At 57.4% G+C, this 16,185-nt stretch overlaps 1 protein-coding gene across 50 annotated transcripts in view; it reads left to right on the top strand.

The window, feature by feature from the left end:
- MYO18A (myosin XVIIIA) overlaps positions 1-16,185 on the top strand; it is a 97,277-nt gene that overhangs the window by 78,054 nt on the left and 3,038 nt on the right. For 17 of the 50 annotated variants that reach the window (XM_084985308.1, XM_084985304.1, XM_084985301.1 and 14 more), the window contains 11 exons: positions 360-464; positions 719-865; positions 1,224-1,337; positions 2,703-2,819; positions 3,001-3,084; positions 3,518-3,655; positions 5,716-5,901; positions 6,291-6,430; positions 7,155-7,199; positions 10,210-10,332; positions 11,656-12,935. In XM_084985308.1, coding sequence (XP_084841434.1) covers positions 360-464; positions 719-865; positions 1,224-1,337; positions 2,703-2,819; positions 3,001-3,084; positions 3,518-3,655; positions 5,716-5,901; positions 6,291-6,430; positions 7,155-7,199; positions 10,210-10,332; positions 11,656-12,931 — 2,475 coding nt within the window. In that variant the 3' untranslated portion in view covers positions 12,932-12,935. Of the gene's footprint in view, positions 1-359; positions 465-718; positions 866-1,223; positions 1,338-2,702; positions 2,820-3,000; positions 3,085-3,517; positions 3,656-5,693; positions 5,902-6,290; positions 6,431-7,154; positions 7,200-10,209; positions 10,333-11,655; positions 12,936-16,185 lie in introns of all 50 variants that reach the window. The other 33 variants (XM_084985331.1, XM_084985327.1, XM_084985325.1 and 30 more) reach the window with 5 other exon arrangements.

Raw genomic sequence — 16,185 nt, 5'->3', positions numbered from 1 at the left:
ATTGCCATCCAGGACCGGGAATCTCCACTCAGCATCCTGGCACTGGCTGGGCTGAGTGTTCTTGGGGTCTGTAGAGAAGCTCAGGGCACCTGCTTTCAGTGCCAAGCGGCAGAGAGCTAGGCTGGCCCTACAGGGCCTGCCCACACTGCAACAAGTGCTCCCACTCAAACCCGGGCCCCTTTGCATGGCCTGCCATCCCTCCTCTGCCTCCCAGGACCTTGGGAACCCTACAAATTTTGAATTCAGGATCTGCACCTCTGGGGTCATCCATGCTCAGCCCCGCCATGGTGAGGGGATCCAGCAGGGAAGGGGCTGGCTGGCAGCAGACACCGAAGTGATGGGTGGGCCCCTGTCCCCAGTTAAAGCAAATGGAAGTACAGCTCGAGGAGGAGTATGAGGACAAGCAGAAGGTGCTGCGAGAGAAGCGGGAGCTGGAGAGCAAGCTGGCCACCCTCAGCGACCAGGTGAGTGGAGCCTGCCGGCTGCTGCGGAGAGAGCTGGGAACAGGAGGGGTGCTGGCTCGGTAGGGCCCGCTGTCGTCACCTGTGGGTTGGGGTGACTGCCATCCATGGCACCGGCCAGCATGATCCTGGCACTTCCCCTGTCGTTGCTCATGAAGGGTCTCTGAGAGTGAGGGCAGCGTGAGGAGTGGGCTTAGGGAAGACAGGAGGAGGCCCCGTGGCAGAGCCCGGAGCCCCAGCTCCTGATGTCTGCCCAGGTGAACCAGCGGGACTTTGAGTCAGAGAAGCGGCTCCGGAAAGACCTGAAGCGCACCAAGGCCCTGCTGGCAGATGCCCAGATCATGCTGGACCACCTGAAGAACAACGCCCCCAGCAAGAGGGAGATCGCGCAGCTGAAGAACCAGGTATCACCCGCTCTGGGGCAAGCCAGCTTGCTTTTTCAGTTCTCTCTCTCTCCCTCTTGCCCCGTCAGTGGTTCTTGAGTCCTTAGGAAGGAAGGTGACAGGGAAGTGGGGAGAAGCAACTGTAGCACCCAGACCCCTCAGGGTCCACGCATGCTGTGCGCATGACCACCAGGCCCAGGACAGCACGGACGGGCTCAGGGCACACAGGACACATCACAGCCCCGGGGTCTGAAGTGAACAGAGGAGGAGAAGGAGAGCTCCTGGGTTCCCCCACTCCCCTGTGAGCCCCCTGCCAGCCCTCCTGCCCCCAGGGAATGGCTGACCTCTCTCCCTGGGGCGGGGGTGGCTCTGTGTCCAGCTGGAGGAGTCAGAATTCACCTGTGCAGCAGCTGTGAAAGCACGAAAAGCAATGGAGGTGGAGATCGAAGACCTGCACCTGCAGATTGATGACATCGCCAAAGCCAAGACAGCGGTGAGGCTGCAGGGTGTGCAGGGCCAGACTCAGGGGGCTGAGGGAGAAGGGAGCTGTGACAGTGGCTCCCTTCACCCCAAATAGGGCACCTTTCCAGCCTGGTCCTTTCACGCCAGGGCTTTCTGCAGGGAGAGCAGGCCTCCCCTCCTTTCCCCCCCACCCTCAAAGCAGAGACCTGGGAGGGGGCGAGGTGGAGGAGGGAGCCAGCAAAGGCCCATCTTCCCGTTTAACCACCAGCCTGTGGGAGCTTGGCCACAGGCCCCAACACCATAAATAAAGGTAGCTAATGTGGCTGAGCGATGTAAACAGGTGCCTGGAGATTCGCAGAAGCACCGATAAGAGGACAGGATGGCTCCCTTTCCCTCCCCTGCCCCTGGCCAGCCCACTGACAAGCCCAAGTGGCAACTAATTAGAGCGCTTATTTAATGCCTCCCTTTTAATTCCCCACCTCTCCCGTGGCCCATCCATCGGCCCGAGAACTCATTACTGGGATGCGGCCGCTGGTACCTCCTCAGGCAGGGAGTGGGGCAGGGGAGGAGGTTGGGCTTGGCTCTGGCCTCCCTGGCCCCCCAGCCCATCACCCAGCTGCTGGGAGATGCCAATCTCCCGGGCTTGATTTATCCCCATGACATTTGTGCTCCTCAGCAGTTTTCAGGTGAGTAATTCAAATTCCTTAATTGTGTTAAAAAAGGCTGTTATAAAATTACCATTTTATTTAAATCCGAGTTAATAAATTTCTTGGCGGAGGCTTCCCCTGCTCCCCACAGCCTGGTAACAAGATGGATGGGGCAGAGAAGGAGCCAACGCAGTCATTTTGGTCTGGAATTACAGGCTAATAGATTCATTCATTTCCTGAAGCTGCTGTTGGCTGTCTCGTCTCCTCCCCCCGCCCGGAGTGGACTGGCTGTGGGGGCTGCATGGCCAGGGAGCAGGCAGTCCCAGGGGAAGCAAGAGTCCACAGCAGGAGAGCTTCCCAGATTTGAGAGGTCCTTGCCTGGGGCCTGAAGGGGGCAGAGTGTGTGCAGGTTAAGGCCTAGATGCAGGTGCTAGGACAATGGGTCGTTGGTTCTGGGCAGACCTTTTCTGGCCTCTCATTAGTCCCCAAGGAGTTGCTAGAAAGCAGATGTCCTTTAGCCCAGAGTCTGCCTGAGAGTCAAGAACAGCCCTTTGCCTCAGCTTCCTGGCCCAAAGCAGGACAGGCAGGTCCCTGAGCATCACTGGTCCTGGAACCCGCTCCAGCAGGTGGGCTGGCCACATCCTCACCCCATCCAGTTGGAGATGGTGTGGGGAGGTTCAGTCTTCCCATCGAGAGCCATCAGGCATGCCAGGCCTTGTGTTCTCTGATCTGTCTTTGCCTCTGTCCAGCTGGAGGAGCAGCTGAGCCGCCTTCAGCGTGAGAAGAATGAGATTCAGAACCGGCTGGAGGAGGATCAGGAGGACATGAATGAGCTGATGAAGAAGCACAAGGCAGCTGTGGCTCAGGTACCCTGCCTGGAAGTACCCCACTGCACTGCCCAGGCCCTGTCCTCCTGCCGGGTCCCCAGCACAGCCACTTCTTTTGGGGGGTCAGGGTGCCCGTGTGTCCTGGCCCTCTGTGCGGCGTGGAGTGGGCTGGATTTGGGGCGTATGGGCAATCCTGCTTCAGCATTCTCTGCTTTCCCAGGCCTCCCGGGACCTGGCACAGATGAATGATCTCCAAGCTCAACTAGAAGAAGCCAACAAAGAGAAGCAAGAGCTACAGGAGAAGGTGGGGACCAGGGGCTCCCTTGGTAGAGAGAGGGTGCCAGGGTCTGTGTGCGGGGACAGACCTGAGCTCACAGGCTAGCACATGCTTCTCTCTGCCATCAGTCAGCCACAGAGCAGCGGCAGTGAGTGCAAAGGCCTAGGCTTGGAGCCATGTCACCATAGCAGACGCTTTGGCTTCAGCTGCCTCATTTCGCATTTCTATTCCCTCTCTGGTCTTTAGCTTTCTCCTTTCTCTCCAAAGGGCAGAATCTGTGCCAGCGCTGGGCCAGGTGGGGAATGCCTCTGGCTCAGGGCCCTGTCCTTCCACCTCCCTTGTGCATCCCTCCCTCCTTCTGGTCACCATGGTGATCTTGCCGTGGGGGAGGGGAGAGAGACCCTGCCCCCTCCCTCTCCAGGCTCAGTTCTTTCTTCCCTTCGTGCCCTTGATCCCCCAGCTACAAGCCCTCCAGAGCCAAGTGGAGTTCCTAGAGCAGTCCATGGTGGACAAGTCCCTGGTGAGCCGGCAGGAAGCTAAGATCCGGGAGCTGGAGACGCGCCTGGAGTTCGAAAGGACCCAAGTGAAGCGGCTGGAGGTGGGTGACCTCTTCTCCCGGTCCAGTCGGCCCCAGCAGGGCAGAACGGCCCCCCTGGCTGGAGCCACGCATGCGCAGCGGGGCTGGGCAGGCACGAGGCCGCCGGGCTCCTCCGAGGCCTCTGCCAAGCTGCCAGGCCAGCGGACGGGGCAGGTGCCTTGTCCCCCCCGCCCGCCCGGCCTGCTCTCCGGGCCCCGCCGAGCCTGCCTGCTTTACATTCTGTTTCCGTGCTCGCTTTCTGCCAAGGGACCCGAGCAGCTTAGCTTTTCGTCTTCATATTTTCCTCCACCGCGCGCTCCCCCCGCAGGTCCCCTCCCTCCGCGGCAGGGTCATAAATATGCAGCGGATGGCGCCCCTCCGAGGGCCCGGCCTCCGTCCTCTCATCTCACCGCTCGCTCTTTCTCTCCCTTCCATTTTTTATTCGCTTTTTCCCTCAGTTCTTCCCACCTCGGCCTTTTCCCCTTCCTCCTTCATCTTCCTCTATTTTTGCCCCATGCTTCCTTCTCCCTCTGTGTTTATTTTCTCCCCACTCTCCTTCCCTTTCTCACCCTGACCTATTTCTTTTTCCTCAACCCTCCCCAACCCATTCCTCCTCCTCGCCCTCGGCCTTTCGTCCTCCTGCCTCCAGCCCTTCTCCTTTTTCTCTTCACCTCCTCCTTCTCTTTTCACCCCTCCTTCCTCCCGACGGTAACCCCCACATTTAATCCTTTGGGGTCCACTCTCCTGGAGCCCGCAGGCTCCAGCCCCGCCCCCTCCAGCAGAGCAGGTGGGAGGAAAGAGACCAGCAAAATGATCCCTCCGCTTTGCACCCCTCTTGTAAGTTCTTCTCCTCCGTCTCAAGCGTGTAGACGTCCGTCTGCGCCCTGGCAGGCCTCCCTGCCGAGCGTGATCATGGGACAGGTGCCGAGGGGCATGACTGCCCCCTTCCCATCAGCCCCTCACTCAGTGGAGCAGGATGGGGATGGAAACAGGTGACCTTGGGGCTGGCAGTGGGCATCGGGAGGGCATTAATACTCTTGACCTAGAAAGAGACTATGGCGGAACCTCCCAAGACGGGGTCACAGTCCCGAGGAGAGCTGAAGAGAGTGCCAGGAGGCTTAGTGAGAGAGCGTGTTCTGCCTTGGTAATATTGTGATCCACATTTTACACATTGGAAGGGTTCAGTAGCTTGCCAAAGACCCCAAAGCTATCAAGGGACAGAGGATGCCACTGGTCTGGTGGATGCAGGACAGACCCGCTGCATTTGCCTCCTTTCGGGTGGGCTCCAGTCCCTTTCCTCAGCTCGCTCTCTCTCATTTTCCCTTCTGCTCAGAATGGCAGTATATGGTTTAGATGCACAGAATGTTAAACACATATGGTCCTTAGAGACGTGGCCTAGTGCTGTTATTTTAGAGACACAGAGGCTGGCGGCCTAGAGTGGCGACCCCGGGGCCAGTCAGGGGGAGGTCCAGGATTAGGACCGGAAGCGGGCTTCTTCCCTCACGCTCCGCCCAGATCACTAGGTCATTTTTTTGTTCAGCATCCTATGACCTGGAAGGGGACCATGTATTCAAGTTTCTGGGGAAAGAGAGATTCATCAGGCTGAGGGGGTAGCTTTGTGTTTGGCATGTGATGACTGTTTAGTCTCCTCCTAATGGAGAATTCACAGTAAAGTCATTTACCTCTGAGCACAGGATCTAACTTTTGGAGCTTCTGGGTTTAGGGTCTCTGAGGAAATCCTGTTCCTCGTGGAGGCCCCACACATGGCATCAACATGGACAGGCCCAAACTCTAGCCAGAGCCCTCCTCCAGCCTAGGTGGTGAGAATGATGATAATAGCCCCTTTCATCTTCCAGCGTGCCTTCACGCACGTTACCTTATTGGGTCCTTAAAAGACTCCTGGGGGGAATAGGTGTTGTTCTCCTTTTAAAGAAAGGCAAAGGAAGCTCCGAGGGCTTTAGTTGCTTGCCTGCCTAGCCAGCGAGTGGGGCAGCCGGAGCTGGACCCAGGCCTGCTGACTCCAGAGTTCTGCCAACCTCATTCTCTGGCTGATGGGTAGCTCTTCCCACCGACCTGTCCAGAGCCTGGCCAGCCGGCTCAAGGAGAACATGGAGAAGCTGACGGAGGAACGAGACCAGCGCACGGCCGCTGAGAACCGGGAGAAGGAGCAAAACAAGAGGCTGCAGCGGCAGCTCCGAGACACCAAGGAGGAGATGGGCGAGCTTGCCAGGAAGGAGGCCGAGGCAAGCCGCAAGAAGCATGAACTGGTAATACCCCCCGCCCCCCGCCCCACTGGCCACAAGGCCCCAGGCCAGCAGCCCTCTGAGAAGCTGCTAAGCACACACCTCACCACTGGGCTAGTGGGGGAGGACTGCACAATAACATGGTTTAGAGAATCGAAGGAAGAGGACATGTCAAGAGGACAGTCCAAGGAGCCCTGCAGTCAGGCCAGGGGCCAGGGTGATACCAGAACCCCCATCAGACAAGGCCAGGCCCCAACAGCCCAGCAACCCCAGAGCAGAGAAGGCTCTGTAGGCTCTTGGTGGCATCCACGTAGCTGCTTCCCAGCCAGGAGAGGCTTGAAGTGGCTTTTTCTGAAGCAGCTGGATGAGAGACTGGCCCTCCTGTGGACTGGACTGCCTCCTCTCCCTTCCAGGAGATGGATCTGGAGAGTCTGGAAGCTGCAAACCAGAGCCTGCAGGCTGATCTGAAACTGGCGTTCAAGCGCATCGGGGACCTGCAGGCTGCCATTGAGGACGAAATGGAGAGCGATGAGAACGAGGACCTTATCAACAGGTGAGCGGCTTCTATGGCAGCTACGGCCAGGTTGGAGGCCCTCTTGACCACCCCCAGCTTCGACCTTGGTCTCCCCTCTCCCGATCATCAGACCTCAGCATGGACCCTGCCCTGCAGCGGCCGAGGACAGGACAGGTGCTGCCGGGGCGAGACACGTCCCCCACCCCCCCACGCCCCATCCCCCGCCCCAGGCCTCCCGGCGACCTGGCTCTCCAGCTCTGCCTGTTCAGGATGAGTTATTCCCCCATTTAGCTGCATTTCCCATGGCGCCTGCCCTGCTCTGGGGAGAGCAGAGATTTAAGAGCTGTGGTGCCTTGTTACCGTGCCAGAGATTTTCTCTCATAAAACCCACCCAGGGAATGGTTTAGGAGAGAGATTTGTGGTCTTAGGCTGAGGAGGAAGTCACGAGGCAGGCAGACCAGCAGTGGGGGTGGGGTCAGGCCCTGGGAGGAGCTCCCAAGGCTGCCCTGGGTAGAACACTCCAGACTTGCCGCCCTCCTGCCCCCTGGCCGCCCAGGCAGCCTGCTCTCCTGGGGCAGGAGGATGGTGCCCGAGGTGGCCCGGACCTCCCTCCGAGGACAGCACTGTCCTGTCTCCTGGTCTCGGCCAGCCGGTGTCTTGCTGAGGAAGGAAGGGCCTCGGCTGAGGCGTCCACCTTGTTTTGTCCGTTGACTCTTCCGTCTACTTCCGACCCCATTGCCCACCGATTTCTTTCTGTTTCCAGTTTGCAGGACATGGTGACAAAGTATCAGAAAAGAAAGAATAAACCGTGAGGACTGGAGCGCACGCGCTCTCTGCCTCTCCTGGCGTGGTTTCTAACCACCCCTAACCCCAGGCTCCCACCCCGCTGCATGCCGCATGTGGACACAGCCTCCGCTGATCCTCCGAGCCAGTCTGTCATGCTAACCCAGCTGACTCAGTCCTGAGGGAGGCAGGGCGGTGGGCGGGCAAGGAGGGTGCCCCTCCTTGGTGGGCAGGATGGGGGCCCCATCAGAAAGGAGAGCTCAGCCGCCCTGGGTGGTGTCCACAGTTCTCCTTCCTGGGCTTCAGCCCTCTCCTCCCTCAGAACCCAAGTGTAGCTGCTTGCCAGCCTCTTTCTCTGGGGAGAAGTCTTTTGGGGCTGGATTTCTGCACATCCTTGGGCTCCTTTGGAGCCTGAGCTGCCTGAAAGAGTCGGGTACGTCTCGTGGTGAAAGGTCCACCACCTTCTTTTGGCAGACACGGGAGGAGGGAAGGGGCATCCAGGCGGCCAGTCACGGGCTGCTTTGTAGTGGCAGGCGAGGGCAACACGGCCAGATGTGTGCCCTTTACTCCCTGGGGGCACCTTGGGCAGAGGGAGGCCTCGGGCGCTTGTGCCAGTGCTTGTCAGGCAGGTGGCGGGAAGCCCAGTAAATCCACCCCGTCTCCATGTCCTTCCTGGGTGGGAGCCAGGCTCTGGGTGCAGATGTGCTGGCCTTCAGGCGGGTGGGGCTGATCCTCCGTCAGGTTGGACAGGGCTGGTCTTCAGAGGGTGTTATTCTAGCGTGGCGTCGGTTGCCTCCCCCACTCTCTCTTGCCTGGCAGGCCTCCCCCCCACCGGCCAGGATGGGCTGGCGGCAGTGCAAAGGACTCCGTGAGAGCTAATGATAAATGTAATAGTGTGTAACAGTGATAGAGGGCCGCTGGAGCCCGGTTGTCACACACAATTAATATCCCCCGCCGTTCTGTCTCCGTTTGTTTGTTCCCCCGCGATTCGGCTCCCAGTTAACTAATAGCACATGAGCCCGGACATAAATTGTATTTGACGCGAGGTTTAATTCCAACCATTTAAAATTTCAACTGCCCCCTGAGCCTGCCTGCCCCTGGAGTTTGTTTACGGGCCTGATTATTTAAGGAAAAGAATCCAAACATCCTCTATTGTCTTGAAACTAAAGGGAAGGCAAGGGCAGGCAGGCCAGCTTCTCAACCCACTGGCTGCTCTGAATGGAAGGAGGAAAATTTGTATTCTGGGCCCACAACAGTCTGTCCCCTGTGTATTCAGCCCTGCCATCCTTGGGCTGTAGGAGCTGATGAAATGCGCATCTCAGATCATATCCTAAACTATTGCATGCACACGCACCCGCTCACCAGCATGCACTCACACAGGCACACAGGGGCTTGCGGTCCTAGCCAGGTTCTTGCCTTTGGCAGAGGGGAGGTCTGCCATTCCCTCTGGGCCGCAGCTCCAAGTTATTGAGCGAGCGTGCTAAGGCGGGCAGAAAAATAATGTTTCGATTTACTTAGAGATACAGTTGTTATTGCCATAACCTTAATGAAAGCAGTAAACAGCACAGTATTAAGGGAGATTTATACAGAAACGCTTTTAACATGTAGACATAGATTTTGCGATGCATACAGCACCTCCTTTCTAAAGGCAATCAATATGGTTATGAACGGCGGTGATAAATTACAGGCTCTGAAGCTAGAGAAGGAGGTTTTTTGCACGGGTGTATAAATCAGGTGGTGCTGGCGTTCCATGGGGCCTGTGCACCACAGTAAATCTGCCAGGCTCGGACGGGCACAGGGCTTGCATTAGCGGTTCCAGGGCTGTCTGCTAAACCCCTGTTTACCCGGGGCATCAGCCAGCCTCGTCTTTGTTATAATTCTGTATTTGACGGAAGCCCATAAAATACGCCTCTTTATTCCCCTCCCCACGAGTCATGCTGTATCACAGTCCTCAGAACAGAGTCTAGTGGTTTCTTCTGTGTGTGCACACACACGCCCATGTGGCTGTTTATTCAAGAACATAATTCAGGAAAGGAGCTGCTCCTGTTCACATAGATGAAAGGAAATTTATATCAGGGAGAAATCCTAGCATATATTCGTAGCAGGGACGCGGTAAGCAGACATTTTGCAGAATTCTAGAAGCATTCTCACTCAGAAGCTGTCTCCAAGTCCCTGCTGCTTTGTGAATAGGTCCCCATGATTCCAGCATCAGAATTTGACTCCTCTGGGCTTTCCTGCAAGGCAAGAGGGCTCTAGCCAGCTTGACCAGAAAAAACCCTGGAGAACAGGAGCTGGAAGCTGCCTGAGGGAGGGAAGAGGCGACTGGGAGAGACAGTGCCCTTGTCTGCACTGGATCTCCAGGTGCAGCATGAATCCCCTCAGGAAATGCTGCTGCTCCTTCCTTGTCCTTTCTCTCTTTCTTAAGGGCCAAGGGGATTCACAGGATGGTTCTGGGATATGGCCTCTAGTGCCCAGGTTGGTGTTGCCATCAGCTCAGGAGACTCCCAGGTTCAAGCTCACTTGAAGTCATAATGAAGCCCTTCCCTGCCCCATGGCCAGCAGCCCGACTCTTGCCATGAAGGCATGGAAAGTAGCCATAGCTATAGCCTCATTTTTGGGACTGGGCAGACAAGAAGCTGTAGAATAGGCCTCAGGGAGGAGCTGAAGGACCCAGGACTCCTTTTTAACCAAGTGCCATTTAGCTGTAATTGATGGATGGATGGCCTCCCTGTCATTCTCATCGAATTGGTTGGCCGAACGGCAGCCTGTCACAGAAAATGGGATGGAGGCGCCTCCGTGCTCCTCAGAGTCTTCTTGGTGGCCGTCACACAATGTGGCCTGCTGCGTGGTACAGGGTCCTTGTGAACGGTGTGCTCTGTTTAACCACTCTTCTTCTCTCTGACTCACTGATGCGCATGCCCCCTGCATCCCACCCCCGCCCAAGACACACCTGCCGCCACTTCGGCGATCCCTCCTGGGCTGCGGGTGAGCCCCTCTTCCCAGCCTTGCCTACCTTTCTGCTCCTCGTCCCACAGTGAGGGGGACTCAGACGTGGACTCGGAGCTGGAGGACCGGGTCGACGGGGTCAAGTCATGGTTATCAAAAAACAAGGGGCCTTCCAAGGCGGCTTCTGACGATGGCAGCTTGAAGAGTTCCAGGTAAGCTGGGAGGAAGGGGCGCCTTGTGCCCCAAGAATGGATGGCAGCGCTCTGATCCCAAAGAGGCTGGGCCTTGTGCCCCCTGTGTCGCTCTGGTACCGTGTGTGTGTGTGTGTGTGTGTGTTGGGGCTGGGGGTGCTGGGAGGACAGACCCACCCCTGGCACATGGGATGAGCACAAGAGGTTGGTTTCTTCTTCTTCTTGGTCTTTTTGTTTTTTTAGGGCCGCACTCACGGGATATGAAGGTTCCCAGGCTAGGGGTCCAGTCGGAGCTATAGCCGCTGGCCTGCACCATAGCAACAACAGCATGGGATCCGAGTTGCATCTGCAGCCACAGGTCACGGCAATGCCGGATCCTTAAGCCACAATGGGAACTCCAGAAGCTGGTTTCTTAGTCAGGGTCTGCAGCACCCTTATTTTTTCTAGGCTCAGGGCTTGGGTTTGGTGTAGGTTTAACTTCATCCCCACTTATTCATTCAACAAATGCTGATCAAACTACCTGATGGTTTGGGCCCTTGGAATCAAGCTGAAATGGGACAGAGGGGGACTCTTGATCTCCAACCCTGGACAGGGTCAGTTCGGGCCAGCTGTGGACCTCCGAGGTCTTAGTAGGAATAGCAGCAGAAAAGGTCCCAGTTCCCCTGACTCTCTTGACACAGCTACAGACACATTTCTGTCTTTCTCTACCCATTCTCTTCTTCCTCTAATCTTTGCCTTGCCCTCCACCATGCTTTCTGCTAACACCCACCCGCTGGGGGTACTTGCTCCCCGATTTTCCAGCCCAGTCCACAGTCTTCTGATCCCACAGGCAGCTACCCCTGAAAGCTAGGACTCTAATTCCCATCCCTCTCCTTCTCCAGCTCCCTCGAGGTCCCTTCCCAAGTCCAGCCCCTCACCACAAGCACCCAGGGGCCCCCTCTAATTGGTTTAATTTATTCGGCCAAACAGCATTTTGTTATTGCAGATAATGCCGCCTTCCCCGCCCACTGCCGCTCACCACGGCATGGCAGGAGGCTCCAGGTAGTTGACAATGAAATAAATTGAACTAAACGTTTTAGAGGGGAAAAAGTGATGAAATAGAACAATAGTCTAATTTACATGACATTCTCCATGAAGCTATTTTCACTGACGCAAATTATTTTGCTTCATTTCCTCCCCGCTCTCACCGCCACTTTGCCAGGCCTGCTGCCGATTCCTCCTCCTCCTTCCTCCCTCCCCGTGTCTCTCTTCTCTCGGTCTAATGCTGTTCCCCTCTGTCTCTCCCCCTCATGCTCTCTCTGTTGCCCCCGATGCACTCGTGGTCTCCTCACCTCCGCGCGGCAGAAGCGCCCTCCACTCCCTGGGGAAGGAGGGCAAGGGGGCGGACGAGCGGCCGGCCTCCGCGCTGAGCTCCCTGAGCTATCGGAAGCGGCTGGCCCTGAAGGACTCCATCGGGGGCACTGGGGACGAGGATTCGCTCTTCACCACCCTGAGCGAGCGGCCAGCCTCCCCGGAGAGGCCCCCCCGGAGGGCCCGCGGGGGCCCGGGCCCGAGGTCCGAGAAGTCGGAGGAGCCCGACGCCTGTGGCTCTGTCCTCTCCGGGGCCGGGGGCCGGGCCAGCCGGGGGCTGGAGAAGCGGTGGGGCTCGGACTTTGACCGGGCCTCGGCCGTCTCGGCGCCCGTCAGCCGGGCCTCCTCGGCCACCCGGCGCGGCTCCAGTGAGGACGGCGCCCGCTCGTCCATGAGCTTCTCGCTGTCGGGCTCGCCCAGCTCCCGCCGCAGCACCTCCCGGCTCGACAGCTTGTCGAGGACCCTCAGCCCTTCCTTGAGCCGGGCCTCGGCCCTCGGCCGGGAGAGCCCCGATTCCCGCCTGTCCCTGGGCCGCAGCTGCCTGGATGATTGGGACGATGGGGCCAGTGTGGCCCTGAGTGAGGCCCACTCACAGTATAGCCACCCGTCGCTGGCCCGCAGTCTGTCGGTGCCACCCCAACCCCGAGTCTCCCCCTCGGCCACGGACGAGCCTCCCAGCTCCAGCATCCGCCCCGTCAGCCGGCGCTCCTACCTGGACCCAGACCTGGAGGCGGCCATCAATGAGGTCTTGAGCTACAAGCCCGTCCCGTTCCACCGGAGCAGCCTGGAGCCTGACTCCGACGACGAGGACCGGAAGAGCATCCAGAGCACCCGGAGCGCCCAGCTGGGTCCCCCGGAGCGAGCCACCAGCATCCGCCGCTCAGCCTCTGCAGCGGACGTCTCTCGGTCCCGCAGCAGCCGGAAGAGCCGGAGCAAGAGAAGGAGCAGCTCCAGCTCCAGCTCCAGCTCCAGCTCCAGCTCCAGCTCTGAAGATTCCTCGGAGCGCAGGCGGCGGAAGAAGGGGCGCTCTCGAAAGAGCAAGAAGAAATCCAAATCCAGAAGAAAGAGAACAGAGTCTGAATCTTCCTCGTCTACATCCGGTGGCTCTACTGTCTCAGGCCACAGCCGCTCAAGTGTGAAGAAGGGCCCGGCTCCAGAAGAGGAGGAGGCTGGGCAGGGGCGCCGGCAATCTCGGAAGGAGGAGAAGAAGCGCAAGAAGGAGGTGGACAGCCTGATGATGCGGTACCTGTACCGGCCGGAGAGCGACTAGTGCAGTAGGTGGCACCTGGCGTGGAGTGCAGAGCATGGCGTGTGCCACTCAGTGTGAACTAACCCGTTTCCATCTCACCCGCCACCACCCAGGCCCTCCTGCGTTCCTCTTGGGCAGACCTGGCCTCGGAGAGCCTCCTGGCTACACCGAGAAAGGGGCCCAGCTAAGCTGGTTAAGCATTCTGAGCCCTGAACCCAATCAGCTGAACTTGCTAGTGATGTCACTCCTTACTCTGGGCCAGGGACACCCCCCACCCAAATACTTGCCATATTTTATTCACTTAATCTTCACACTAGACCCATAACAAAGGTCTGATTTTATAGAAAAAGAAGGGAAGGTTAAGTCATTTACCAAGGGCTGCATAGCTGGTAAGCGATGTTGCCAGGATCCGAATGGAGTCTATTCAACTGCCCTTAACCACTCCTCTGTACGCTCCAAGGCTGAGCACGTGGGCAAAATGTTTCTTGTATGTGCCTGGCAGCACCCACGTGGAGCTTCTATCTCTGTCCCTGACAGGCTGGGCCCAGAAAGGGGCTCTAGCTGACCCCCGGATGTGTTAGTGCACTGTGGCTGTCAGCTATTAAGGGGCCATTTGCTTGGCTCTCCCCTGGCCCTGCAATGTCACTTTCCTCTCTGACATGGATCTCAAGCTGAAGCGTGCAAGGCTTACAGGGCTGCAGCCCCACAGCACCGCACCCTGCAGCAGACCTGGAGATGCCTGATTCTCTCCCCACCGCTCCCACCTGAAGCCCACGCATGGGCGTCGCCTCATCTTAGCTCATCTTGTAAAGTTTTAATGAATAGAAATTAGCAGCTGCTGAGTGACAGCCCCCTCCTGGCTCTCCTGCCTCCCCCAGTCTTCTCCCAGTAGGGGGAGAGAGCTAGCTGTTAGGCCTTTATGCCCACACCCCCACCTCGGAGGAAAGGCAAAGACTGACTCATTGGAATCCCATTGTTGCCACTTTCCCTGGTGGGCGGTGACATTTGGATCACCCTGGTTATGTGAAGCTGTTTTCGGCAGGGTACCCTCCCAAGGCAAGCTTGCTGCTTCCCAGGAGGTATGACCCCAGAGCACAACCCCCGGGGGCAAGGGCGATGTTTCCTCGGTGCATGAACTAACACACACTTGTCGCACGCTTGTGGGCTTCTTGTGCAGCAGAGCAGCTGAACTGACTGGGGCTGGGTTCGCGAAAAGGGAGCAATTTTGTTTTAAGAATTGGAGCAGGTGGAAAGGGAATGTCACCTGCGGCGATTTGGAGATGGTGTTGGGATGGGATTGTGGGGATGGATGGTATGGAGCAGAGAGAACTTGAGCCCAGACCAGGCTCACGGCCAATTCAGATTCTGTCGGCCCTGAGCTTCTCCGAGCCCAAGCCCTTGGGCTTAGCATTGCTCTGTCACTTCCCCCATGGGGCAGATGGGTTGCAGGATGCTCTGGGAAGAGCAAGAAACACTCACTAGGGAGCTGTTATCACTGCCCCAGTGAGAAAAGGCAGGCTTGGCATCATGGCGTCATCAGCCTTTCCTCAGCACCCCTGCTAAGTTCCCTCTTCCCCCAGGGCAGGAAGTCAGCTGACGGGCTGTGGGAAAGCTTTGGAAAGCAGAGAGGAGCAGGCCCTCTGAGCACTGCGCTGATACCTGAAGAGGGAGACATGGGCCTCGCCAGGCCCTCCCCCACTGACCAGCAGCTGGTGGATTGCAGACCCCAGCAACTCAGCCCATCATCACCCTTGACCTAGCAAGAACAAAAACACGTAAAACTGATTTCTTCCCTCAGCCACCAGCACAGTTTTTCTTGTTCACCAGGAAACAGGAGTAGTCCTGACACCCTACCCACCGCCACCTCTAACGAGGACTGGATTCACTGCGGGGAGAGTGGGCGCCAAGCCAGAAGCTGGCCAACCCATACGGAGCTGGCAGAGAAGGGGCAGGGGAGGGTGGACCTGGCTGGACTCGCTTTGGGTGAATAAACTGCCAAGAGTGGGGGCGGGTGGAGTGGTGGCTTAGCCTCCCACCTGGTGTCGGGGACCGGCAAGAATTCAGAACACAAACACGTCCATAGCAAAGGCAAGGAGAGGGGGCCGCCACCCTGGGCTTGCCAAGCGGGAATTAGCTTCTGCACCAAATCATTTGCGACAGCATTGAGCAGGAGACACTGGCTTGTGGGGAGGAAAGCTTTTTAAACAATTTGGTTAAAATGTTCCAAGTTGCAGCCCTGTCTCTTGCCCTGGGAAAGGGGGTAGCTGCCTACCATTGGCTCTCTGACAGCTGTGGCAGTAGAAGCCACAAAGGATACTGGCTACAGAGCACCCAAGGAGAGAGCAGGAAGATCTGATGGCTGCTCAGAGCAGGGGGGAGAGGCCCGGTGTTCATCCCTCCCAGCTGCCTCTGCCACTGCGCCCAGCGTTCGGATGGAACAGTGTTGAAACCCCATCATTTATCCAGGTCTGCCTGGCAGGCACTGGAATGTGGAAGTGGGGGCTGCGGCCCCGCTCTGAGGAGAGGCGTGAGGGGGAAAGGAGCACACCATTTGCATCTGGGTCCCAGTCCTGGCATCTCCCTCACCCCCTCTGCCCACTGTCTTCCCACAAAGCCGGTCCTTCCTTTGCCCAACTGCAGACCTGAGCCCTGGGTACCCAGAAGTCTGTCGAAAAAATGAAAATAAAATAAGGCTCCCACTATTTCAGAATTCAAACAAGCCAAAAGCTAAAATAACCCCAATTTTTTCTATGTTGCACAGTCATCGTTGAGCTTTATAATTTCGTCCCTGAGACACCCCAGAATCCTTAAGTGCCTTTGGCCCATCAAAGTAAGACTCATTTATGTTCAGTCTAGTTTCTAGTAAATGTGTTTTGTGCTATTCTGATTCCTTTAAAAATGGTAATTCATTCATGAGAAATACGATAACTATTAACCAGGCTGCCCCATTCCTGAGCCATTTTGCATAATTGAACACGTATTCTATCAGGCTCTTCCCTCTCCCCAGGGAGAGAGGAGACCTATCTTTACACTCCCCGGGCTCTCACCCGGGCCAGTGCGGGAGATGCAGGTCTTGTCGTTTTCTTCTCGGGTCACCACTAGTCTCATGGCAAGTTGAAGTCATCAAAAGGCTTTGCGGTCTCAGGTCCCAGCTTCAGATTTGTATGCTGGCTGGGTGACCTTAGGCAAGATGCTTCATCCCCTTGAACCAGCTTCCTCATGAATTTTATGTGGTGACGAGCAAGACAGCACGTCCAGAGTGCCTGGGACTGTGT

Source organism: Sus scrofa, chromosome 12 (assembly GCF_054392235.1).
Source record: "Sus scrofa isolate SSC_HxYL_T2T_F1_AM1 chromosome 12, Sscrofa_HxYL_maternal_Yorkshire_Landrace_v2.0, whole genome shotgun sequence".
Taxonomy (NCBI): domain Eukaryota; kingdom Metazoa; phylum Chordata; class Mammalia; order Artiodactyla; family Suidae; genus Sus; species Sus scrofa.
This window is presented reverse-complemented; position numbering and strand designations above follow the sequence as displayed.